The following is a 26,075-nucleotide window of genomic DNA, read 5'->3' as shown; positions in this document are numbered from 1 at the left end:
GCCCTCTGTCCCCATGCCAGGCCGTGTGCTGGCTGGGCCCTGCAGCCCGGGGTGGCCATGCGGGCCTCCCGTCTCCACCCAGGGCTTCCGTCCGAGCCGTGGCCAGCGCCAGCCCTCAGTGAGTCCCTGTGTCTGTGAGGCCAGGCGGTGCTGCCTCCTCTCACAGGAAGCTGCTAACCACCCGCTGTGCTCCCAGCGCCCTGGGAGGGGACACACGGGGACGTCGAGGCGAGGGGCTGAGGCCCCAGCCCAGGGAGAGCCATCGGTCGGTGACTGTCCCTCAAGCCACCTGCCGCCACACAGAGGGGCCTCCCCTGGGTGCGTGGGGCCAGCGCGCCCTCTCCAGCGTCCCTGGCGGTTCCCCGGGGGGTGGGCAGAGCCCCGAGACTCCCGGACGGGTGGTGTGCTCTCACCCTGACACGGCTCTGCCCTCTGAAACCCGTGTGTTTCAAGCCGAGTCCAGACGCCCCAAGCTGTCAGCTGTCCATTCACACAGGAGCCCCTGTTCCTTGGCCAGGTGTGTCCTGCCACAGGTGCAGCCCCTACCTGGGGCTCGTTCTCTGCCCTGTGTGCTCTGTTCCGGGTCCTAAGTCACTCGCTGTCCTGGGAAGAGCTGCCCCCACCCCCCAGCACAGGGTAGTTGGGTCTGGGGGCTCCTTGCTGGAAGTGCTGCCGGCCGGGCTGTCAGCTGCGGAGCTGCCTGGGCCCCGTCAGTCCTGCTAAACAAGCCTCGGCAGGTGGGAGAAAGACCAGCCCGGGGGCTCCGCGCCTCCGCCCGTCAGCCTGCAGCATGCCTGGGTGCCCAGGCCGCCACTTCTCACCCTCCGAGTGGCAAGCCAGGGCTGCAGGAGACCCTGGCATCTGCTTCCCCCGTGTCCCCACCCCTGCCTCCGCGTGACAGTGGTGACACCAGCGTCCCGGGTGGTGGTGGGCGGGAGCACCGGACAGAGCCTGGTGAAGGCTCAGCGTGCCGGAGGGGCAGTGGCAGCCATTGCCGGGTTTAGGAAACACTTCCGTCCACCCAGAGTGCTCAGTCGGGCACTGGGAGAGGGTGGGCAGAGGGCGCAGCCCTCATGGCAGGGCACCTGTGCAGGGTCCCACCTGGCACCCGCCGGCCCCTCTCTGGCCTGGGCTCAGCCCTGGGAGTATCTGCAGGGCGTCCCCACCCGCCCCGCCCCCAGCACAGACTGCCCGGGACCGAGGTCAGGGCCGGTTCGAGGAGGCAGAAGGGCCTCTCGGGTGTCCGGGTCGTGCCCCTGGGCCACGCAGAGCAGCCCTGGTGTCTGTGCCCTCCTTGCCCGGGGTTCCCTCGAGCCGGACTTCCGACTGCCCTGCCGTGGCAGCCCCTCCGCGCCCAAGTTCCGGGTGGGGGTCTCAAAGCCAGCGGTGTCACCCCTGTCACGCTGTCCCGTGTCCAGTGCTGGGTGCTGTCTGCATGGCCCAAGGCACAGCTTGGCTTTGGAGTCCCAGCAGCGTCCTGTGTCGTGCGGCTCCCGCGTTGGCCCAGAGCAGAGCATGGACGGGGGGCCGTGCTGCTGTGTGTTGGGGGGTCTGGCTCGGCAGAGGGTGGTGGCCCTGGGGATCGGGGCTGCCCATCCACTGGGGACCGGCAGCTGCCTACCTGCCCTCCATGACCTCTTGTGCCTGGAGGGGCTCGGGCCAGGCCTGCCTGAGGAGGACAGTGGGACCCCACGTCGATTGCCTCGCCGGAGCACTCCTGCCAGCAGCCCCGGGCACGGCCAGAGTGGGCGTGGCCTGGGGGTTCAAAGCATGTCGCGTCATTTGAGATGAAGGAGGACAACGGCTTTCAACTCTGTCCCCCCAGCAGCTAGGGAAGGCTGGGTCTGGGCCTCTGCGGCCCCACGGACAGGATCTACACGTCCTTCCCCCAAGGGCACTGGATTCCGGACGGGGGGCGGGAGGTGCCGGGGCTCCGCTACGGGTCTGGAGTCCGGGGCGCCAGAGGAGGGCAGGCCCTGCTGGCTGCCGCAGGACGGGAACACCGGCTAGCACCAGGCTTGGAGGGCTGCACACCGGGCGTGTGTTCTGGGCCGGTCCTGGGGTGAAGGCCACTTGTTCAGCTTGTGGGCACAGCCTCTGCCCCACGGGGCTGCTGGTCCTGGGAGCTGGTGCCCAGGCAGGCGGCCATGGTCGGCCCACCGTGCCCTCCTCAGGCTGGTTTCCTGCAGGGGACACCCTGACCACACTCCGCGCCTGGCGCAGGACTTCCAGAGCAGGACTGTCCCAGAGCGGCGCCTGTGGCCTCGATCCGGAGAAGCCCTGTCCCTTGGCCCTCTGTCAGCTCTGGTGGCACCGTGTGCACGTGCCAGAGTCCCCGTCTGCAGGAGTGCCACTCGCTGCCACCAGACCCCACAGCTTGGGGAAATGAGACGGAAGAAATGGACCTGGCGGAACTGACCCTGGAGACATTGCCAGCTGTCAGCACCGTCTGTCCAAGGACATGGGGCGGAAAGCACCTCTGTCCCCAAGTGCAGGCCACGGGGGGCCTCCGAGGCCAAAGAGGGGAAGAAGGTGGAGGAGGCCGTCCAGCCACTGCCCAGGCCCGGCCTTGCCCTGTGGACCTTCCCGGGGGCCTGGAGGGAGATGCTCTTGAGCCGCGGACAGAGCCTTCTGCTTGGAGCAGGGCCCTTGTCCCGTGGGAGAGCTGCCCAGGCGCACTGAGGACTGGTCAGTGGGGGCCTGCCGTGCACGTGGACCGCGGGCTAGCCCTGCTTGGGCCGTGTGCACCAGAGGAGGAAGACAGACCTGTCCTCTCTGAAGTTCTTGTCTCCTGCCCTTGGGCCCTGGGCGGCCTCCCGGTGGACAGCTGTGACGGCACTCCCAGGACAGGCTGCCAAGTCCAGACGGAGCCTCCACCGGTCCTGAGTATGGTGGCTCATTCAGGCAGGGGCTGCCCGCAGGCTGCACTCGGGTGTCGCTCCGTTAGAACGTAGCAGCCACCCTGTCACCACGGCCAAAGGCCTGACCTCTCACACTGGCACTGACATCACCCAGACTGTCTGGGAGAAAACCTCCACTCCCCGGCTTTGGGGCAGCCACCCTCAGGCACTGCAGAAGGCCCAGACTGTTCCAGGAGTCCGAGGGGCGCAGGCACCGGGCCCTTCTCCCTGCTGTGCAGGGAGTGATGGGCTTGGTGGGGCCCAAGCAGTGGCCCTGAGCGTCAGGGAGCGTGGAGATGCAGCTGCCTTCCCCCCACCCCCCGCCCCCAGCCGAGCTGCCGGCCTCCGTGTGTCCCATGTCCCGCACGGCAGCATGTTGGGAGGATCCAGGTGTCGGTCGGGAGGCCCGGCCAGGCCAGGCAGTGGGTGGGGAGGGTTGTGAGCCCTCCGGCCGGGAGAGCGCTGCGCCCCAGGGCACCGAGAGCTCACGGTGTGCGGTGCACGTGGAGAGTGTAACCTCTGTTTCTTTCTCGCAGCCCTGACGAAGAATCCTCGCAGAAGTTCATTCCCTTCGTCGGGGTGAGTACTGCAGCTCTCCCTGCTCGGAAACCACTAACCTGCCAGACGTCTTTTGTAGGATTCCAGGAGCTTCCTCACGGATCTGAGCTGGGGACTTGGCCTTACAGCTTCCGTCTTCAAGTTGCCTTCCTTCCCCTGCATGGGGCACGGGCCCAGGGGTCGTTGCAGCCCCCAGCTCTGCCCGGCGGCCGACACGTGGGAGCAGGGTTGGGGGCGAGGGTCCGGGTCTCAGCACAGCCCTGGGCGTGGGGCCCCTGGCCCAGCCCCTCAGGAGAGGAGACCTCCCTCCGCTGCCTCGTGCCGGGGTGTCCTGCAGGGGCTGCAGGGCTGGGCGTGGCTGCCCTGGCCCGTTGCCCCGTCTGGGGTCGTGGCCTTAAATCTGGAGGCTTCAGCCCTGCGGGGGACTCAGGGCTCCTTTCCTGCCGGCTGAGTGTCCGCAGCCCGTCTCCTGCCCGTCTCTTTGTCCTGTTGTGTGTCCTCTGTCCAGCTAAGGTGGGGGCCGTGGAGCCCGTAGGCAGCCTGGCCGATGGGCCACCAGGTGGGGGCAGGGCCTCAGGGCCTCAGTGTCCCCATCAGTGGACAGGGGTCTTCTGTGCACCGTGCCATGGTCGAGTCCCTGGTGCAGGGTCTGCTGGCCTCTGGGAGGGGTGAGCTCACCAAGAGCAGCCTGGCCCCGGGAGCTTGTGCGGTGACAGTGCCTGTGCTCTGGGCACTCAAGACATCACCATGTGGCAAGGTCCCGCCTGTCTTTGTAGCTCACCTAAAATTTGCACAGCCACCTGTGGCTAGTGGCTCCCATGCTGCACCTGGCAGGTCTGGGGCCCTGTCCCTACTGGCCCACAGCTTTTGGAGTGGCACCTGCCTCTGAGCCGGGCCTTGGCTGGGCCTGTCCCTCCTGCCAGTGCCCTGGTCTTGCTGGACAGCTGGGCCTGCCCAGTCACAGGGGCACATGGTTTGCCACTGGGTGAGGACAATCCCTCCTGCTGAGACCGAGCATCCTGAGCCTGGTCTGGCCGTCATGCTGCCCTGAGCTAGACGGACGGGGTGGGACCGGCTCCACGCCGGCAGCACCTGTGTCGTGGGCACGGTGGCCGGGTAGCTGTGGGGAGGCAGGAGCCTGCCTGCGTCTGAGCCCCGAAAGCTGGAGCCCAGCCAGGCAGGGCGTGGGGGCTGCCTGACACCCCCACGGCTGCCGCCAGCCAGCGCCTGTTGCTTTCTAGGTTGTGAAGGTTGGAATTGTGGAGCCATCCTCAGCCACGTCAGGTAACCCCGTCCCACCCTGAGGCCCTCGGGTCAGGCGGTCCCAGTGCCCTAGTGGGTGCCCTGAGCCCTGGGAGCACCGTCCTCTTGTCCTGAGGACTAGCCTGGCCCTGTGGCCCGACAGCAGCCCTGTCTTTGGCCTCACTGTGGTGCTTTTGCTCAGCCCCTGGCGACAGCGGCCCCTGTTGGGGGGGGCCTGCTCAGGGGGGAGCGGCTCCCGTGGGGAGGGGGGTGGCCCTTGGGGAGCAGCCGCTGTCCTCATGAGGCCCTGGCGCCAAGGCAGGCTGGGCAGCTTTCCCAGGCCGAGGAGGAGAATGTGAGACTCGTGCCTCCATACGGGCTACCTGGGGACCTGCCCTGCTAGCCTGAGGGGCTGCCTGGCCTCCCTGTCCCCTCCTGGTCCCGAGGGCCTGGGGCTGCCTGGGCAGAGCAGTAGGTGGCTCACCCCTCCCCTGTGACTCCTCCCAAAGGAGACTCGGATGACGCAGCCCCCTCGGGCCCTGGCGTGCTGTCCTCCACCCCACCATCCACCTCTCCCGCGGCCAAGGAGGCCTCGCCCACCCCGCCTTCCTCCCCGTCGGTGAGCGGGGGCCTGACCTCCCCCAGGTAAAGGACGCGGAGGGGGCTCAGTTCTCGTTTATTCTCCTGCCTGTCATCCACTCCCCAAGTCACGGCCCCCCTCCCACCCCGAGGCACCTGGCTGTCGGCCCCGGGGCAGGGGCAGGCGGAGGTCCTGCCTGGGCTTTGCAGGACGGCCGGCCCAGCGCGCTGTCTCCTGCCACACAGCCAGGTGGGCTCAGGTGCCTCCCACCGAGCAGTGCTGGGCACAGAAACCACCAGTCGGGGCTTTTAAAGAAGCAGCCGAGGGCAAGAGGTACAGGAGATGGGGTCCCCAGTCCTCAGCCGTGCTGAGGCCCCCCCAGGCCCCAGGCCTCTGCAGCGGAACTGACCCAAACTAAGCCAAGCTGCACGTGTCCAGGGCTCGCACCAGGCTGTGCCTCTCAAGGGGCCGGCTCACCTGGGCCCCCCAGACTCCCAGGGGCAGCTTGGGAGTTTGTGGGTGGCCCCTAAGCTGCAGCTCTGCCTCCAGGCACCCTGCAATTTGTGTGGGACACTCCTGGGTGAGCCAGACATGCGGGTGGCTCCACAGAGCCTGCTCCAAGCACCTGACTCCCCTCGGCTGACTGGGAAGTTGGGCTGGATGCTGGCTGTCACTTGTGGCCTGTGACAGGGACAGTGACGCTGCATCCTCAGGACCAATGACTGGGGAGCATCTGTGAGCACCTCCCTCTGCCTTCCCAGCCAGGGTGTCGGTGCCGAGCTGATGGGGCTGCAGGTGGACTACTGGACGGCCGCGCAGCCCGCAGACAGGAAGAGAGATGCCGAGAAGAAGGACCTGCCCGCTGCCAAAAGCACACTCAAGTGCACCTTCCGGTCCCTCCAGGTCAGCCGGCTGCCCAGCAGTGGCGAGGCCATGGCCACGCCCACCATGTCCATGACCGTGGTCACCAAGGAGAAGAACAAGAAGGGTGAGGCAGGCTGGCGGAGTGGCGGGTGGGGGCGGATGGGCAGGGCCAGTGCAGGCAGCAGCAGGAAGTACGAGCCCCCAGGGCGCTGAGGGTCTGGGGCCACTTCCAGCCAGGGCCCCGGCAGGAGGGCAGCTGCCCCCCCCGTGAGCGTTGGAGGCTGTGGCTGGCAGAGCCCCTGCAGCTCGCCCTCCCCCTTGGGCCGCTGCGCTCCCCCTGTGCTGCACAGGGGCTCTGGCCAGCCTGGCCCCGCAGGAGCAACAAGACGACGGCCAGGCCTTTTCCTCCTAGTGATGTTTCTGCCCAAGAAGACAAAGGACAAGGACGTGGAGTCCAAAAGCCAGTGCATCGAGGGCATCAGCCGCCTGATATGCACGGCCAAGCACCAGCAGAACATGCTGCGGGGTGAGCACAGGGCCCACGCGAGCATGGGCCCTCCACCCGGGGCCCCCGCGTTCTGTCTGTAAGATACAAAAGGAGACCAGAGCAGACTTGAGGTGCTTTTAAAACTTTCCCACACAGCCAGGCACAGGGGCTCATGCTTGTAATCCCAGCGCTTTGGGAGGCCAAGGCAGGAGGACCACTGAGACCAGGAGTTTGAGACCCGCCTGGGCAACATTAGCGAGAGCTCATCTCTACAAAACTTAAAAAATTAGCCGGGTGCACTGACAGCACTTGTAGTCCCAGCGGACTAGGAGGCCCAGGCAGGAGGATCAGTTGAGCTCAGGAGTTCGAGGCTGCAGTGAGCTACGATCACACCACTGCACTCCAGCCTGGGGGACGACAGAGACCTTTTCTCAAAAAAACAAAAAAACACAAAACCACCACAGGAGCTGCTGCTGTGTGTGGTGCTGACGGCCTCAGCACACCCTGCTACGGCCCTGGTTGTGCAGCCAGCAGCTTTTCAAATTCTGAGAAAGAATTTCTCAATCCTTTCTGCTTTTCTAAAAGATTGATTTGTGTGTTTCAAAGTGTTTGTAGGGAAGCTGTTCTGCAGGCAATTGATTCAGAAATGGAGCTCTCGGAGGTTTTCCTATTTTTATGAGCTCGAGTCCGATGCCCTCAAGGTGGAGGCTGCCTGGTCTCCCCAGGTGGACTCTGTTTTAAGTGGAGAGTGTTTGGGTGCATGGTGCCTCATCCCGGCACCTGCTGAGCGCGGGGGGTGGATGTGGACAAGCAGCCCTGGGACCCAGGCCCACCGTGGCTGAGAAGTGGGGGGGCCAGGGCACCCCCGAGGGTGTTGGTGCCTCTGGCAGCGGGCTCCTCCTCACCCTGCGCCCCAGCTGGCACCCCCACCCATCCAGGGGCTACCCTGCCAGGTGGCCGGGCAGGTCTGGCGGGCGGGCGGTCAGGCAGCCCTCTCCCGCAGTCCTCATCGACGGTGTGGAGTGCAGCGACGTCAAGTTCTTCCAGCTGGCCGCCCAGTGGTCCTCCCACGTGAAGCACTTCCCCATCTGCATCTTCGGACACTCCAAGGCCACTGTCTAGCTCCGCCCACCGAGGGGCCAGCGCAAGATGGCCCAGGGGCCTGCGTTCAGCCCCAAGGCGGCCACTGCACCAGGAGGGCCCAGCTGTGTTTCTGCTAACATTTCAGTTTACAACAGAGACAAACACTTAAAAACACAAAGACAAACAGTCTTAAGTGAATGTGCTCACAACCTGGAAACTAACGGGGAGCTCCCTGCTGGGAGCCGAGTGACCACTCTGCTTGTTAACCAGAAAGCTCCAGCGGGGGCCACGAGGCCAGACTGACAGTGCCGAGCTTGAGAGTCGTGGCAGGTGTTCTGGCCTCGGGAGCCACCAGAGCCCCACCAGCCTGGGGGTCTTGCCTGCGTGTCCTGCCCTTCCTGGAAGCCAAGACGCTACTTCCTCAGGGGGCCTGGCTCAGGCACCGGCCCTGGAGCTCGGTGGCCAGATGCCGAGGAGCCCCGGGCCCACTCAGTGCCCCGATGGGGGACGTCCTGAGTAAGCCTCGGAGGCCAATCAGCCTGGCCTCGGGCCCCGGTCCCCTGCCCGCCTGAGAGATGCCCCCAGCACCGCCCACTCGTGGTTCCCAATAAACTCCAGCCTCGTGGCGGAGGTTTTATAGTAGCAGATATTTTTAATGCTTTTAAATACATGTTATAATGTAGCTGCCAAACATGTTGCTCTTCTGAAGTCCGCTTGGGGCTGGGCAGAGCCAGCAGACGCCTGCCTACCAGCCTCACACCTTACGGCACCTTCTGGCTGTACTTAATGCTTCCACGCTGCCCAGTTTAACAAGCATGGGGCCTCCAAGGCCCAAGGTGGCCCCAACAAGTGTCCCAGAGTCCAGCCCAGGACACAGGCAGCTGGCACAGGTCTGAGGTGGAGGCCCTGCACCCCGGCCTGAGTCCTCCGGCAGCTTACCCTCAGCCCCACTGCCCTCTGGGAACGTCCAGGGCTGGCCGTGTGGGTTCAGGTTTGGGGTTGTGGTGTATGTGTGTGTACCAGGTGTGCGTGTGTCATCTGCGGGAATGATGTGGCCAGTGACAGCTTGAGCAGGGTGGCCTGAGCAGAGAGGCTGGCACTTTAGAGCCCAGTGTGCAGCCACGTACCTCCTGCAGGGCCTGGGAGCCTTGCCAGGTCTCACTCCTTAGAGCATTGTTTTGCGTTGGGTCACATCCTGGGTGGCATCTGCCTTCGGACACGGTAGGGGAGGGGTATCCTGTCCGTCCCCTGATGTGCTGCCCCCACCAACCCGCGGGGGAGGGGCGCTTCCTCAGTCCTGCCTCCCTGGCAAGCCTGCCCCACTCTTACCCCTTGAAAGCTGTGGCCGTCATGGACGCTGGTGGCCCACCTGGGGGGTTCTGGGCGGCCTAGTTTCCCAGGATGGAGAGCTGCACAAGGCTGCGCTCAGAAAACAGTGCCAAATGCAGGGCAGGCTGAGAACAACAGGCGGCCACCAATGAGTGCCCACCCTCTGGGGTGAGAGATGGCCCACTGTTCTCACCTGCGACCTACCTGCTCTTCCTCCCCCCCCACCCCCCACCCTGTGGCTGGACAGAGTCGTTTTGTCCACAGTGAGGCCTCCTAGGGCAAGAGCAGGGGTGCAGTGCTGTGAGCAGGACCCCAGCAAAGGGCCCCCCCTGTCACACTCCGCTCCACCTGGGACTGGGGGCCTGAGGCCCCACCTGGAGGGAAGGCCCCTCTGAATCCTGGCTCCAGGCCCTGCCCCTGGAGAAGGGTCTGGGTAGGCGTCCAGGCCGGGTTTATGGCCACCACCTGCCGCTGTGCTCAGAAACAAGCGCCCTGTGCTCTTGTCCCTGCAGGTCCTCCCACTGGGCAGCAGGGCCTGTTTCTCTGCTCATCTGGTTTCTTTCCCAAAGGTTGCACTCGGTAGAAAAGAGCCGGTGAAAACTCCCTTGACTTGGCTTTAGCCTTGGAGCAGCTTTTAGAGGAAGGGGCCCCAGTGGGGCTGTGGGAAGCCCCTTTTCTGGAGCCCTGGCCCACACGTGGCCCATTGGGTTCCATGGCTCCATCCGTGCTCAGGTGAGGGGAGAGCATGGGCAGAGCCTCCATGCAGCAGCTGGGGGTCCCTGTGCACCCCCAGCCTGCAGAGCCCAGCTGTCCGTCTGTCCTGCAGCTGCGAACCACATGGCCCACCCACCACACCATACCTTGCCCCAGGGCAGTCAGGCATAGATCTGGGCTGTGCTCACCCCCTGTGCCTCAGTTTCCCCACTGGTTAAACAGGGCGGTGGCATTTCTGCTACCTACCTCCCGGAGCTGTTCTAAGGGTACGTGGAAGAGCACTTTGTCCCCTTAGAGGATAACTAGAAGCCAAAGCCATGTGACAGCCGGTGTGGCCATGAGGCGGCGAGTGGTGCACGTGTGTGAGGTGTGTGCATCCCCCCGACCTCGGTCCTGGAGCAGCCAGCCCCACGGACAGGAGGCAGCCCCCTTGGGGCAGGGGCTCTCTGTCCCCAGTCACGGCCTGGCGGCCACTGTCCACCACAACGCGGGCCACCCCGCCCTGCAGCCCGGCCCACTGCCGCCCTCCCCTCCGCTGGCCCCCGGGCCGCATCCGGGCACGCGGCTCGCTGCGCACGCTCCGCTTCTAGAGCACGCGCTGCTCGTTTTCGTTTCGGCCGGAAAACAAGATGGACGTGAGCAGCCGTTCGGGGAGCAGACTCTCGTCTGCCACGCTCGTGAGCGCGGGGCCACCTTAGGTGCTGATGCCACACGACAAACCCGAGGGCCCTCCCCGGGCCGCGCCCCTGCCAGGCGCCTCCTCCCGCCCGGCCCGCAGGCGGCCGGGAGCCCCGTGGGGACGCGCCCCGGGCCCGCAGGGTCGCCGGGAGGACCCAGCGCGGCGCCCGCCCGCCAGGCAGAGCGCAGGGCACAGCCGCCGCAGCCGGAAGCGGAACCCGCGGGCGGGCCCTGCCTGAGCGGAAGTCCCGGCGCGAGGCTCCGCCCCCTGCCTGCACGGAGCACCGCGGCCCCCGCCGACCCCCGCCCGGCCCCGCGCCCACGGCGGACCCCGTCCCGCCCCGGACCCCGTGGGCCCCGCTTCCCGCCTCCCCGCTCAGACCCCGCAGAGGGCGGGCCCCAGGGGTTCGCCCCGGGGCCGTGGGGCGTGGTCCGGCCGCGTCGGGGTGAGGTCACAGGGGTCGGGAACGCCGAGGCGGGCAGAGCTCCGGCCTCTCGCTCGGCCGCGCGCCCTTGCGCCGAGCCCCGCAGGGTCCCGAGCCGTAGCCGCGGTGCGGGCCGAGGGGCCGGCGGGCGGGGAGCCGGGGAGCCCTGGGAGAGGCTGAGCGGGCCGCCTGGCGGGGAGGGCAGGGGCAGAGAGCGGCCCCCCTGGAGAAGAGCGGCGCTGGGAGCTGGGGTGACCACGCCGCCCACGGGGCCGGCCAGTCACTGCCCGTGTACCCCGCTTCCGCCCTCTGCCCAGGTCGCCCGCCCGACCCTGCTCCCTCCCCCAGCGTCCCGGAGGTGCGGACGAGCTGCCTGCTAGGGGTAGCGATGGATGGCCAGAAGCTGCCTTCCCAGAGAAGGACACCGGGGTCGCAGCCGTCCCAAGAGCACAGGCAGCCCTTTCCCCCACTGGGCCCGACAGCCGCTCGGGGCCAGCCCAGTGCCCAGAGCAGCACTCAGCAGGGACTGCAGACCCAGGACTGGGTAAGCAGAAGGAAGCCCCAGCCCAGGCCACCCTCCCTTCTACACCCCACCTGAGGCTCCTGTCTGGAAACCCCAGGGGCTGGCGTTGGGGTGGGCTGGTTGTGGTGGGTGTGGAGAAGGGGCCTCTTGGGCCTCAGAAAGGCTGAATCGGGACTAATGAGAAGCAGACACTGCACCTGGGAGGGGCTCTCTGCCCCCGGCCCTGGATGAGCACCGGGGTGGACCTGCATCTCTCTGGCCTCTCGGGCCTGTGGGTCACCTGTCTCTGCTGGGCATGCACAGGGGCCACCTGAGGCCAGGAAGAGGGTGCAGGGCTCAGCCCTCCCCTGGGCCCCGTCAGAGTGCTCACCGCCCTCACCATAGGGGGTGGCACAAGGAGGGACAGAGAACAAAACCCTCAGTGCAGGGACAGTGCCCTCCCAGCCAGGTAGGTCAGCTGTCAGGAGGAGGATTTGTCAGTGACAGTCACGACCAAAGTCCTCATAGGAGCTCTGCTTATGACGGCCCCAAACTGGAAGCAACTTTCCTGTCCCCCTGTCACTGGACGGTGAGCAGTAAGCTTGCTCCACGGCAGCGATGAGTGGAGACAGACACAGCTGCCACAGCCCTAGGGGACACTCCATGAGCAAAGGAAGCGCGACTCCCACCCGTGTGGTTCCACTTTGGGGAGGTTCAAAGGTGGGTTTGGCTGTGATGAGTTGAACCCGGGGGCTTCTGGGCACTGGTGGGCCTTCTGGGTCTGGTGCTGGTCCTGCAGTCAGGTCAGCGTGGGGAGGTGTCGGGCCGCACACTCAGGTGCGTGTCTATCTGCATGTGTGTTTGCTGAGGTCACAGATTTACGTAAAAATGCAGTGGGAAAAGAAAGCGGGCTCCCAGAGCTGCCTGCCACGGCCACCTTGTGCCTTCCCAGGCACGTCCTTCAGGCCCACATGCCTTTAAGCCCCTACGAGAGTGCTGAGTGCTGGGGACACCAGTGGAGACCAAATCAGCAGACCCCACAGCTTTTGTGAGGCCTACATCTCATGACAGGCAATCCAGACTGTGCACACACGTGGCACATGTCAGGGGCGGGGGCTGCTCAGGAGGAGGGACGGGGACGGGGCTTCCATTCTGGACAGGGGTGGGGAAGACCTGCAGCGCCCTGTGTCCGAGGGACAGGGATGTAGGGATGCATTGGACCCACACTCTGCAGGTACGCAGCGACCCCGTGGCTCTTAGGCAGGGGCAGCTGGGCCACATTTGCAGCCCTAAGAGATGGACGGGGGACTATGGGTAATAGGGGAGTGGAGGACAAGCTGGGAGGCAGGACAGCGGGGGTGAAGGACCCAGTGGGGTGGTGGGCAGTAGAGGGGAGAGGTTGGTGGCTGAGGGTGGGAAGGGGGCATTGATGTGTGTTTGCTGATGTGCAGATTTCTGGTTTGAGGACAGGGAATTGGCACATGTGGGCATTGGTCCCCTGTGTGAAGCTCCTCTGCCTCCTCCCTCTCTGCTCTCCAGCCCATGGGGGACATGTCAGCTGCTGGCTGTGGTCCTAAGGGATGCACTGGGTCACCCTCTCTCTGACCTTATCCTGCATGGTGTTTTTCCTCTTTGTCCACCTTGTCACCCCATTGGCATGGAATGCTCTTCTCCAGATCTTCCCACAGCCCCTTCTCACGTGTCACCTCCCAGGGAGACCTTGACCTGGCTAACATAAGTCCTTTGTCCCTCCCCCTTCCCAGCCTTAGCCCAGGAGAGATGAGCTTGTCTGTGCCACGTGGCGGCAGACACATGCTTCCAGAGCTCGATGGCCTGGGCTGAGGCCAAGGAGGAGACTGCCCCCAATGTCCAGCCTGGAACAGGGAGGTGAGCTCCAGCCATGAACACTGACAGTCCTGCCAAGGTGACCACAGGCTCCTAAGATGGCAGGAACCACAGGACGGAGAACTGGTGAATAGTTCAGCCAACAGGAGGTGGCGACCACAGGGGACGGAACGGAGGCGGCCAGCTCTGAGCCGCAGCGGGAGCCCCAGTGGGAGCGGCAGGAGCAGCCATCAAGCACCCGCCGGCCCACGTGCCAACCCCCTTTAAATATGAGAGAGCAGCCCAGGGGCGCCAGACAGAAGCCAGCACCACCTGGAGACGATGCAGCTGTCTGCCTCCGTCCCTCCAGGATGATCGCCTGGGATCCATCCACAGAGGGGTCGGGAAGAGGGCACCGGTGACCACACAGGAATCAGTAGATCATGTGATATAAATGACAGGCTACAAGATAAACAAATGGAAAAGGTCAGTCTGCACTTGACAACAGGACTAAACTTAATACACAAAACCTGTTTGAGGGAAACATTAAAACACCCTCAAATGGCCGGGCGCGGTGGCTCACGCCTGTAATCCTAGCACTCTGGGAGACCGAGGCGGGTGGATTGCTTGGGCTCAGGAGTTCGAGACTAGCCTGAGCAAGAGCGAGACCCCGTCTCTACTAAAAATAGAAAAAAATGACGGACAGCTAAAAATTATAGAAAAAATTAGCCGGGCATGGTGGCGCATGCCTGTAGTCCCAGCTACTTGGGAGGCTGAGGCAGGAGGATCGTTTAAGCCCAGGAGTTTGAGGTTGCTGTGAGCTAGGCTGACGCCACGGCACTCACTCTAGCCCAGGCAACAAAGCGAGACTCTCAAAAAAAACACCCTCAAAGAATTACAGAAAGACTCGAACAGTGTGTAGGGACTCTGTGTTACTGGAGAGGAGTACTCACCAGCATGGCCAAGTTCTCCCAAAGGCATCTGCAGTTTAGTATAATCGTAATGAAAGCTCGTCTTCTCTTTCCATCCAGCACACTGGTCAAAGATCAAGGAAAAACAAGCAAGGCCTGTGTGGTGGCTCACGCCTGTAATCCCAGCACTGTGGGAGGCCGAGCCGGGAGGATCGTTTGAGCTCAGGAGTTTGAGACCAGCCTGAGCAAGAGTGAAACCCCCCATCTCCACTAAAAATAGAAAGAAATTAGCCTGACAACTAAAAATACATAGAGAAAAATTAGCTGGAAATGGTGGTGCATGCCTGTAGTCCCAGCTACTCGGGAGGCTGAGGCAGGAGGATCGCTTCAGCCCAGGAGTTTGAGGTTGCTGTGAGCTAGGCTGACACCATGGCACTGTAGCCCAGGCAACAAAGCGAGACTCTTGTCTAAAAAAAAAAGAAGAAGAAAAAAGAAAAAGAAAGACATTCCATGCATAAAGCAAGGGAAGGATTCTGTGTAAAAAGGAACATCTGGAAAAATTTTAAAAGAGCTCTTAAAAAATAAACATAGCAGCATTGGAATGTTCAGTAAAGGGTTGGAGCATAAAGTTAAGGAAATCACCTGGAAAATGGAAAGTAGGAGAGAAAATGATAAGCTTAGAAGAAACATCGCCAGTGGAGAGAGGGGAACAAAACGGCAGGAGAAACCAGGGATGACCCGGGTTCTGCGGGGAGAACGCTGCAGGGTCCCTAGCGTGAGGACAGAACGGGCCTTTCACTGTGAAATGCCACAATGTTGGGGATAAAGTAAAGACCCTGAAAAGTGAATGTCTGCATTCGTATTACCAAGTTTGATTTAAAAAACCCAAAAAGCCTCCAGCAACCAATAACAACAAAAGAAACTCCAAAGTGGTCCTAGATCTCCCCTAAAAAGTGTGGGTGCCCAGATGAAAGCGCAGGTGGGCACTCCCAAACAAGGAGGAAATGAGCACCCCACTGACGAGGCTTGAGCTGCCCTGAGCCACTTCCTGTGTGGCACTGGCTTCACCCTAACACCAGTGCTGAGGGAGGGGAGGGCAGGAGAAAAGGGGAAAAGAAAACAACGTGCCTAGGTTGAAAATCGTGAATAAACAGTAAAGCGCGTCTAGCGGCATCTGAAGGGCTGATCTCCCAACCGGGTGGTGGGCTCACGGGCACGCACGCGCCTGCCAGGAGCAGGAGCGTGTCTCCGTCACTCACAGCTCCATCCCCAGTGCGTAGGACACTGCCTGGCACCTACTAAGTGCTCCAAGACTACACATTGAATAAATGAAGTTGTATATAAATAAAAGAAAATTGTAACCAAAGATGAAGGAATTTGGAAATCTGTAAACAAAGTTCATTAACAAAAGGTGGAAAACCATGTGATTATCTCAATAGATGTTGAAAAATATTGTTAATAAATTTCAGCGTCTCGGCCGGGCACTGTGGCTCATGCCTGTAATCCTAGCCCTCTGGGAGGGCGAGGCGGGTGGATCGCTTGAGGTCAGGAGTTCGAGACCAGCCTGAGTGAGCCCCTGTCTCTACTAAAAAAAATAGAAATAAAAATTATCTGGACAACTAAAAATATATATAGAAAAAATTAGCCGGGCATGGTGGCGCATGCCTGTAGTCCCAGCTACTCGGGAGGCTGAGGCAGGAGGATTGCTTAAGCCCAGGAGTTTGAGGTTGCTGTGAGCTAGGCTGACGCCACGGCACTCACTCTAGCCGGGCAACAAAGTGACACTCTGTCTTAAAAATAAATAAATAAATAAATAAATTTCAGCGTCTCTCCTTAAAAACAAAAGAAATGTGAAAGTCTAGGTTCTGGATAAGGCAGTGAGAGATGGACATCTCGGGAACCTGAGGGAGAGGAGGTCTCGAGCACACTGCACTTCGCCGGGCATGTTTTCGTCAGGTGCAGGAAGCAGACAGGTGTGCGTAGCATCGCCGTGACGATTAAACACTATGCTGGAAACTAGAGCCTTGCAGGAAGCCGAGAAAATGAAATGTGGCATAAATGTCTCAAAAGTTAAAGTGATTGCTACCTGCAGCTAATGTCTACCTAGAAAATCTACTTAAGCCAATTAAAAAAATAGGAACCTGACTAAAAGTGGGAGTTTGGATGTAGTTACCATTAAAAACAATAGTTTTTTGATACACTAAACATAACCAACCAGAGAATGGAATGGAAAAATGATCCTATTAACTTTAGGCACAGAAATTATGATGTCCTTAGAAATGAGTCTGTTCTTGTTAATACCTATATGAAGGACACTATAAAAATGTTACTGAATAACATATATAACATCTCTTGGGAACGTGTACCATATTATTGTTTGGGCAGATGTAATATTTTAAACCTGCCAGGTTTCCCACATATAATTCAGTGCAGTCTCTATTTTTTTAAAAAATAAACTTTTCATGAATCTTGAAAATTTTATTCTAAATGTAGTGTTCTGGAAATGTATTAGTTATCCATTGCTGCATAACAAATTTCCCCAAAGCTTAGCAGCTTAAAAGAATAATAAGGATTTTTATCTCAATTTTCATAGGTCAGGAATTCAGTAGCTGCTTAGCTGGGTGGCTTTGGCTTGGGGAGTCTCAGGAGGTTATAATCACGATGTCCGAGTGACAGTCATCTGAAAGCTCAAGTAAGGCTGGAGACTGCTTCCACGGTGGCTCACTCGTACGGCCGGCAAGTCAGTGCTGGGTGCTGGCGGGAAGTCCCAGCTCCTCGCCAGGGGAAGCCTGAGTGTCCTCAACACGGGGCTGGCATCCTCCCGGGTGAGCGAGTGAGAGAGTGAGGTGGAAGCTGCAGTGGCTCCCGTGACTTAGCCGTGGAAGCCACACTCCATCATTTCTGCAGTGTTCTTCTGGCTACACTGGTCATCCCTATCTAATGTGGGAGGGGCAACACAAGGCCAGGACCAGCAGGAGGTAGGAGTCACTGGGTGCCATCTTGGAGGCTGGCCACCATAGGCAGGGATTTAGACTGTAGTCTTGAGGGCCCAGCAGATCCTAAGCAGGACAGGTAAGAGGATTATCCACCTAGACCCGCATAGTGAAATTGCAGAATGCCAGGGACAGAGGTCTCAGAAGCAGTGAGAGAGGAAGGACAGAACCGTCCAAGGAACAGGAGTGAGACTGGCAGGTGCCTTCTCATGAACGGCCGTGGAAGCTGTTAGAGGAAAATGATGCACACGTGAGTGCTGGGAGAATAACGGTCAACCCTGAATGTTACACCCAGCAAAAACATCTTTTACAAAGAGGGCTAAATAAATACATTTAAAAAATGATAACTAACAGAGAATTCCCCCTCCACCCCGACTCACCTCAATTTTGAAGAATAGACCTCAAACAACACAAAAGTGATCTCAGGAGGTCTGAAATGGATACACAATGAAAGGTGCGAAGGGAGGAAGTGCGTGGGTGAACTGGGACTGACATGGACAGGTACAAGCAGTCACTGGGCGCCTCTCGCCCGCAGAGAAGCGGGGGTGGAGTCAGCGGACCCTTGCAGGGGCATGATGGCAGAACGGTGCCTGCGAGTGAGCTAAAGGGGTCTAACTCCTTCGTGTTCTTTGAGAAGAGGATGGCGATGTTTGTCAACTTGAGGTTTTGGTGGGTTTGCACGCACGTTGTGATTACACCGAACGAACAGCAAGAGAACCACACTTGAACAGTGGTGGGGAGAGCGGGATAGAAACACCACACGATCGGTCCAGAAGAAAGTGGGAGAGGACAGAGAAGGACACGTACGGCAGGCAAGACAAACAGCGCAGGGCAAGGCGGCGGGTAGAATTACCAGCATGTCATTTAATTCAACCAATGGAAATGGACCGAGTGTGCTTGTTAAAAGACATCCACGACCTAGGACAAGTAGTCCAGAAATCGCCCCTTGCACAAATCTTGGGATTTAGTTTATGTTGAGCATGGTTTCAAAGCAGCGGGAGACCGGACCTCTCAATGATGGTGTTGGGTAATGGCTGTCCACGCACAAGGCGGTAGAGTGCAGCCCCACCTCTCACAAAGTGCACGAGCTCACACACACTAAATTTTAAACCCGAACCCCGGAAGCACTGGGAGAATGTACAAGAGCAACATTTAGCATCCGGGAGTGAGAAATGCCTTTCTTATGCCAAACACAAAATCCTTGAAGGAAAAGCCTGACAAATCTGACTGCAGAATTTTTATAAGTTTGGTGCAACGACACAAAAATGTTAAACAACAGTCTAGAAGAAAACACTTGTAATATTTATAACATTCAAATATTTACTGGCCAGAATCTAGGAGGAGATGCTTGAAAGCAAAGACAAAACTATTTTGGAAACTGAATAGAAAAGGGATAAAGTCTATGGACTTGCAGGTCCAAAAAGAAAGACAGTAAATGGATGCTAAACATGAAAAAGTTGGCAAAAACATGGATGGGCCAGGCATGGTGGCTCACGCCTATAATCCTAGCACTCTGGGAGGCCGAGGCGGGTGGACTGTTTGAGCTCAGGAGTTCGAGACCAGCCTGAGCAAGAGCAAGACTCTGTCTCTACTAAAAAAATAGAAAGAAATTAGCTGGACAACTAAAAATATAGAAAAAATTAGCCGGGCATGGTGGCGCATGCCTGTAGTCCCAGCTACTCGGGAGGCTGAGGCAGGAGGATTGCTTGAGCCCAGGAGTTTGAGGTTACTGTGAGCTAGGCTGATGCCACGGCACTCTGGCCCAGCCAACAGAGTGAGACTCTGTCTCAAAAACAAAGACAAAAAAAAAAACAAAACTGACATGGATGGATCTACTTGGAGTTGGGAAGAATGGAAGGAAAGGATCAAGTCTGTTTTATCGGTTTTTCAGAGAACTCATTTGTGATCATTATTCACTTTTTTTTCATTTTAATTTATTCATTAATCTTTTCTAATTCTATCTTTAAGCTTTCAGTGAATTTCTTTTCTTCTTTTTCTGGCTTCTCCAGTGATTTGCTTGGTCATTGTTTTGGGCTTTGCTCTAATGATGTGCTTGAAGCTGTAGATCGACTTCAGCTGGGGTTCGGGACCCCATTGTTGCCCGTTTCTAAATAAATTGGCATCTCAGTCTTGATTTTCTTTTTCACCCAGGAGTTAATTAGAAGGGTGTTGTGGAATGTCATGTCAGTAGGCGTGTTTGTTGTCCATTTGTTAGTAATTTTTAATTGTATCGCTTCACAGTTGCAGAACCAGGTGTTTGGGCACCTGCCGTGTGTCGGGATCTGTTTTGAGTGTGGCCTGATGCGTGGCCAGTTTGTGTGTGTGGTCCATCGTTTGGTGAGAACACGGACTCTCAGTGGGCTAGGGTTCTGTGCATGATCTCCCGTGTCTGTTAGGTCACTCATTAATCACTCAAATCTCGATTTCTGAAGTTCTGTGTCACTCTTACTAAACATGTGTGTACATAACTGAGACCGGCGTCCCTGGAACCCACCATGCCCAGCTCCCGCAGGTGTTCCCACGGCACATTTAGTTAAAAGAAGCTGTTGTGCTCATGCTGTTACTTCTCGATTGCATCCCGCGTCCCACGCAAGACACTGCGGCCGAGCACCCTCACCTCCCGCCACACTTCCCTTTCCTGTGCTCCCGCAGAGCTCTGCCGTATTTTCATCAAATCTGCTCCCGGCACTGGCTTTGTAGTGACTGTGTGGCACTGTCCACAGCCGAGACATGGACCATGTTGTCACCATGTGTCCTTTCATACGTGGCTTTTTGTTTTTCGTGGAGGTCATCATTGTCTCCCTTCCCCGCCTCATTTTCTCTCTTCTCTTTTCTTTTTGAGAAGGTCTTGCTGTGTTGCCCAGGCTGGAGGGCAGTGGTGTGATCACAGCTCACCGCAGCCTCCAGCTCTGGGCTCAGGCGATCCTCTTGCCTCAGCCTCCTGAGTGGCTGGGACTATGGGCACGGGCCACAACACCTGGCTGATTTTTGTGTTTTCTGTGGAGACGGGGGTCTTGCTATGTTGCTCACGCTGGTCTTGAACTCCTGACCTCAAGTGGTCATCTGCCTCGGCCTCCCAAAGTGCTTGGATTACAGGCGTGAGCCACTGCGCCCGGCCCTCTTTTCTGTTTTCTGTGATTATTAGTTCTTTCCCAAACTTTCCAACAAATCTGTGACACTCCTCTCACAGGCCTAAGCGTGTCGGGTCACCTGGGAGCTCTGCTTTTCCCTGGGTAGGGCCCCCCTGGAGCCCCGAGCCTCCTGCTACCCTCTGCATGCAGGATCCCCGTTTCCGGAGCCCTGGTTCTTTCTCGGTTTACTGCCTTGCTTTGTCATCTAGCAGCTTCCTCTGAAAGGGTTCAGAAGGTGTTAAAATTTTCGAGATTTTAAAGACTCTGGAGACGTGACAGTGTCTTTATTCTGCCCCTACACTTGAGTGACACTTTGGTTAGGTGCCTTCAGTTCTCTAGCGTCTATACCCAGAAGTGGGATTGGGGGATTGCATGATAATTCTATTTGTAATTGTTTTGGGAATGGGACTAAACTTTGAGTTTGTATGAATCCCCTGCTGTTAGCATTACAGCCCCCTGCAGCTGGGGTGGGAGGTGGCAGTACTGGGGGATTCTGGCCCGGCAAGAGTCTGGAGGGACATTCACAGACAGCCCGCCTGAGAAGTCCACCTGGGGGAGGAGGTCATCCTGGCCCCACCTGGTTCTGCCGTTCCTGGGACCCCCACCTCCCATTCCCCTGTACCCTGCTGGTGGCCCTCCTGCCCTGGAGCCTGGTCTTTTATCCTAATGGATTAATGAGCATTAGTTTTCGCTAAATCTATTTGTGATCACTTCAGAGGGGGCTTGGGGAGGAGGGAAGCGCGGATTTGACCCCTGAGTCCTGCCTTTCAGCCTCCCGCCGCCCCCCAGCCCCTCCCTCGTGTGCCCACCCCTGGGCCCCCGCACGGCCTCGCAGCGGGGCGGGCGCGTCCGGGCGCAGAGCCACCGCGCAAAGCCACAGAGGCCACGCGGCCGGCGGCCCCGCTGGGAGCCTGCGGCGGCGCAGGGGCGCGGGCCCGGTGGCCGCGCGCGACCCGTTGCCCTGTCCCCGCAGGTGTGCGAGCCGCCGGAGCGCGGGCGCCCGGGCCGCCGCTGGAGCGTCAGCATCGACGAGCGCCGGCGCCTGGCCGTGCCGGGCGGCCCGGGGAGGCCGGGCGCCGGGTCCCCCTCCCGCGGCGGGGTGAGCGGGCGCGGCCTCCTCCGCCCCATCTGGGACCGCCCCTCCCTGCGCCCGCGGCTCCCTGACCCTGCGGTCGCCCGCAGGACATCATGCAGACCGTGGCCCAGCTGGTGTCTGAGGACGTGGACAGGGACGTGCTCTTCTCCCACCCACCCGACTCCGCCGAGTCCAGCGCCTACCGCGCCTTCCTGTCCCGCAGCGCCACTTTCTGGCGCAAGGCGACTTTGAGGTCGCCTCCCTCTTAAGAACCGACTCGACCCAGTGTCTGTCCTCCAGCGCCTTTCCTTGGGGGTCCACCGGCAGGATGGGGGTGAGGGGCCTCTGCGTGCCCTGCCAGGGGGTCACGGCCCACCTGCCACTGAGGAAGCAGGCCCGGGACCCTCTCAGGCCAGCTGCCCCCTCCCGGGCCTTGGAGGCCTGAGCAGGGGGCCTGGGGGGCTGCCCTGCCCCAGGCTGGCCCGAGGAGGCCGCTGGAGGGGCCTGGGGGGCCTGCCCTCCGGGTTGCAGCCCCCTGGGCCTGACTGGGGCGCGCTGGAGTGCAAACAGTGCTGGCTCAGGACCTGGCTCCTTGGGCGGCTGTGGCAAGGGCTCCCCCGGGACGCTGGGCACCGGCCTGCTTGAGGCCAAGCTATGGGCTGAGGCCAGAGGTCCCAGGGGGGCAGGTGTTTCCATGTCATGGGCACTGAGGGGTCCCACTGGGTCCTGCCTCTGAAGGCCCAGATGGGCATGCGTGAGCCAGTGGGGTGCAGCGGTGGGAGTGGCAGGAGTGAGGGGTCCAGAGAGGTGCCAGACAGAGGGAGGTGCCGTGGAGACTTGGTGGTGACGAAGGCCAAGAAGGCCGTGGGCAGAGGGCCTGGGGCGGCTGTGGGGAGCCGGCTGGGGAAGTGGCCCCCAGGCCCCGGGCCTGCGGTGGTGACTGCCCTTTTCTCAAGCCGGCAGGAGGGCTCCGAGCTGGGGGTGACCTTCTGCCACGTAACCGAGCTCGTCCACAGGTTTTGGGGATTAAGATGAGGACATCCTTGGGGAGGAGCATCCTGCCTCCCCCCAGGCGCTGCTGTCGTCCAGTGGGGAGAGGCTGGGGTGCTGCTCGAGACCCACATGCGCAGGGCAGCACCCCTGTCCCACGATGACCTGGCCCGGATGTCAATGGTGCCCCAGCCGCAGACCCCCTGGGGGGGGATCTGCACAGCAGACACGGTGGGCTTGTCCCGGGGGTCGCTGAGGCACGTGAAATCAAGGAGAGGCCGGGGAAGCAGGCTTGGGAGTGGGAACGGCCCTGGGAGCAGCCGTGGGGACCCTTCCAGAGTGCCACAGCCCCAACGTGGCAGGACTCAACTCAGCCTCCACTGCCAGCGGACACTGCAGTGTGGCCACCCATATTGGAACCACGCACACCTTCACTCTGTCTCCCGGACAGGTGAGTCCCTCCCCACTCTCTGCAGCACAGGTGGCCTCCCAGGACTCGGGGTGCCCTGCAAAGGGGAGGGGCTCAAGTGCTCCCGTGGGGCAGGGGCAGTGGGGTGTAGGGGGCAGCCTCCCGCTCACAGGCTCCCCCAGGATGGCAGTGTGTCTTCCCAGGCCCCGGCACCCTTTCCAGCGGGTGACGCCGGCCAGCAGGAAGGGGCCAGCAGCTCAGAGACCTCGGCGGGGGCAGCTTGGCCACCGAGGACTGGCCGGCGCCTGGGAGACGTACTTCGTGGCCTTCCTGAGTGCCACCCGACGGTGCCCAGCATGGCCCTCATTTAAAAAAGTGACTTCATTGGCTTTGCAAAAATACTTGCAGTACAACAAAGAATGCAGTTTTTAAAAACTCGCCCACAATCTGATCACTGAACTAACAGCTGTTAACATTTGGTGTAAGTCATTCCAGCTATTTCTAAACGGATATGCAGGGATGAAAGGACACATGGAAACATAGAAATAAGTGTAGAGCTACTCCTTATAAATTTTAAAATATTTGAGAGAAAAAAATATCGCTGAAATCAGATGAATAATTCTTCACCCCAAATTTAAGATCGTCCTACGACTGATTTTAGAAATCACAAAGACGTTGAGGCGTCAGTTGTTTTCAGCAGGCTGCTTCGACACAGACAGCGGTGCCCGACGCTGGCTCTGCACGGGGGGCACCTGCATGGACGCCGCCCGCACACGCGTCCTTCTCCTCGGGAAGGCTGACGGGGACCGCCCTGCCACCTGCGCACTCCCCTTCGGACCGGGCCGTGCGGTGCGCCCACTGCCAGTACTTAGACCAGAGTCTTCGTTTTGATTTACGTCTTTGTCGGCTAGACTTAAGGTCAGTTTTAAAATTTTTAGAGAAGTTTACTTCTTGGGTTCTTGTATGTTTAAAAATGTTTCCCTGAGGCTGCTGGACTTGCGTGAGAACCTGCTGGGGAAAGGACTCTCACGGCCGCGCTTTCTCTCCCTAAGGACTCTGTCTTCAAGCCCGGAATGGTGCTGGAGAAACCAGAGGTCGGTGGATCTTCTCGTCCTTGTATGCGGTACGCTCTTTCTGAGAGACGGCTACATCAGTCCCTGAAGTTTAGTCACAGGCAAGGTGGGCTTCTCGGGGACGGGTGTGGCCCTGGAATACGCAGGCCCTGCTGTTCTTCCAGGGACACTTCCTTGCAGCAGATCTTTGAATACTTTCCTGACCCTCCGCTCCTGGCACCCTGTGCCTGAGGCCGGGTTTCTGGCTGTCCACCACTGCCGGCTGTCACCCTCACTGCAGCCTCCGGGGTCCTTCTGACAAAGGTCAGCTCAGGCCACTCAGAGCCCTCCAGCGGCAAAGCCAAAGTCCCCACAGGCCCCTCACTGGCCTACGTGGCTCCTGGCCTCTTACCCCGCCTCCTGCAACCCTCCTCTGACTTCCCAAATGGTGCCCTCACTGTTACCACCCTGTCTCCTTATGCTCGTCATTTTGTCCACAAAGCACTTTTATTTTGAGACGGAGTGTCACCCTGTTGCCCGGGCAAGAATGCAGTGGCATCATCACAGTTCACAGCAACCTCAAACTCCTGGGCTCAAGTGATCCTCCTGCCTCAGCCTCCCGAGAAGCTGGAACTGCAGGTGCCACCACCACGCCTGGCCAATTTTGTCTGCAAAGCACTTAACAACTCATGACTTTATGTATCATTCATTATTCTCTCTCCCTTCCCTGCTAGATTGTGAACTATCTGAGGGCAGACTTTGTCTCCTTACTAAAATGGTGTGTGGCTTGAAGTGGGTGTTTAGCAAATAATGGTTGAATGAATAAATTATTGCTTTAATCCCTTTGTCTTGCCCTGAAATTATCTCAAGCCTTTCCTCTGTTAGTAATTTGATATTCTGCCCCTTGCTGTTGCTGACGTATTCCGGGGAAGGTGTGATTTTGATCCTTAGTGTGTTTCCTCGGCTCTGGAATCTTCCCCTCATTCTGCGATTTTATCATCGAGCACGTTCCTCTTAAGACCCTAGAACGTACCGCACTCCTGTGGAGTTGTCTTCTGTTTCTTCAGTTGTGTTTTCTTCTACTCTTGGTTTTTCATTGGCCCACACGCCCTCCCCGATCCCAGTTTTCTGTTGTCAGGTGTGGTCAGCATGCGACTTCTCTGCAAGTCACTCCTCTTCTGACATAAGCCGCTCTGTTCACTCTGCTACTACATGGATGAAATCTTCTCAATTCTTTTTTGTGACTTGCATCACTCTGCATTGTGAGGGCCATGTCCTCACTCTCATGGGGAGCAGCCAGGTGTTGGGATTACCTCCCTGGGAGGCTGGACCCCACACCTGTTTCCCTCAGGCCAGCCTTGCCCGTCCTCACCCCAGCGGCTGGCGCTCCTCTTCCACCCCCACGGATGTGTCCTTCTGTGGGCTTCTGTCCATGCTGGGGGCAGGGGAGAGTCCTCATGTTGCCATGATGTCTCGCGATGTGGCCGGGTGCTCGGGTTGAGGCCTGTCCCGTTTCAAGGATGGAGGCAGCAGCAGACACTACAGGCATGAAGTTTCTGTGTTCTCTCCATACCTAACAGCTGCCTGGGCATCTTTCGGCATTTCTGATAACTGTTTGGTGCGTTTGCTAGGTGTTGGTGGGAGATCTCACACTATAGCTTCATCCCGGAAGCGGAGGCAGATGCAGGGCGCAGGGTAAGGGCGGGGCTGGCGGGAGGGAGGGAGGCTCTTCTTGGGGAAACTCTGCCTGCACATCATCCCCCTCTCCTGGACGTGAGCTGCTCTCTCTCCTCTTCCCCTGCCGTCTCGAGCAAACGTGACCTGTTCTGTGCACCCTTTGCCCCCAGCCCCCTGCTCACCAGGAGGGACTCCCTTTTTGGTGTGGTCTGCAACACGAGGCTGTGGCCACAGCCCTCCTGGGTCCCCACCGAGCTTCCATCCGGCACTCGCTGGTCTCCTGCCCACCTCGCCAGGGTCTGGTGTGGAGCAGGACAGGGCGGTTCCTCAGTGCTCCGCCGCACCTGCCCACAGCCTGCACTGCAGCCCCAGGGCTCTCTCCTGCGCTCCAGCTGCCCTGCCTGCCCACCCCCGTCCCACAGGGACCTCCCTCTAACTGGACAGCAGCATCCTCAGCCACAGACCTTCATGTGGCCACACCAGGCAGTCACCCAGGTGCTGCACAGACCAGCAACCTGGAGCCCCCCAGGACACCTCCCGGACACTGATAGCAAACCTGCCTCCAAACTCCGGCTGGGACCATCCGTTTCTCTCCATCCGGGACGCCGCGTCCTCTTCCTGACAGGCATCTGGGCTGCTGGACTCTCCACT

At 59.7% G+C, this 26,075-nt stretch overlaps 2 protein-coding genes across 3 annotated transcripts in view; both read left to right on the top strand.

Moving 5' to 3' along the window:
- Positions 1-8,396, top strand: part of PACS2 (phosphofurin acidic cluster sorting protein 2) — a 68,936-nt gene extending 60,540 nt beyond the window's left edge. The window contains exons 19-24 of one of the 2 annotated variants that reach the window (XM_045559197.1): positions 3,437-3,479; positions 4,700-4,742; positions 5,210-5,345; positions 6,042-6,268; positions 6,557-6,670; positions 7,635-8,396. In XM_045559197.1, the coding sequence (XP_045415153.1) occupies positions 3,437-3,479; positions 4,700-4,742; positions 5,210-5,345; positions 6,042-6,268; positions 6,557-6,670; positions 7,635-7,753 (682 nt within the window). In that variant the 3' untranslated portion in view covers positions 7,754-8,396. Of the gene's footprint in view, positions 1-3,436; positions 3,480-4,699; positions 4,743-5,209; positions 5,346-6,041; positions 6,269-6,556; positions 6,671-7,634 lie in introns of those variants that run through there. The other variant, XM_045559204.1, reaches the window with a different exon arrangement.
- A 1,698-nt stretch (positions 8,397-10,094) lies between these two features.
- TEX22 (testis expressed 22) lies at positions 10,095-24,586 on the top strand. Its single transcript, XM_045559066.1, has 6 exons — positions 10,095-10,881; positions 11,178-11,404; positions 21,195-21,320; positions 21,404-22,737; positions 23,393-23,613; positions 23,748-24,586. Exons 1-4 carry the CDS (start codon positions 10,095-10,097, stop codon positions 21,563-21,565), a joined length of 1,302 nt encoding a protein of 433 aa, XP_045415022.1. The 3' UTR covers positions 21,566-22,737; positions 23,393-23,613; positions 23,748-24,586.
- The last annotated feature ends 1,489 nt before the right edge of the window (positions 24,587-26,075 follow it).

This window comes from Lemur catta, chromosome 1, assembly GCF_020740605.2.
Source record: "Lemur catta isolate mLemCat1 chromosome 1, mLemCat1.pri, whole genome shotgun sequence".
Lineage (NCBI taxonomy): Eukaryota > Metazoa > Chordata > Mammalia > Primates > Lemuridae > Lemur > Lemur catta.
This window is presented reverse-complemented; position numbering and strand designations above follow the sequence as displayed.

What these genes read in the sequence shown, in the direction of transcription:
- TEX22 (XM_045559066.1), top strand. Translation starts at nt 10,095, where the DNA reads ATGAGGCGGCGAGTGGTGCACGTGTGTGAGGTGTGTGCATCCCCCCGA. An exon ending in CGTGGTCCGGCCGCGTCGGG is followed by an intron (nt 10,882 to 11,177) that starts GTGAGGTCACAG and finishes CCCTCTGCCCAG; the next exon opens with GTCGCCCGCCCGACCCTGCT. An exon ending in GACTGCAGACCCAGGACTGG is followed by an intron (nt 11,405 to 21,194) that starts GTAAGCAGAAGG and finishes CTGTCCCCGCAG; the next exon opens with GTGTGCGAGCCGCCGGAGCG.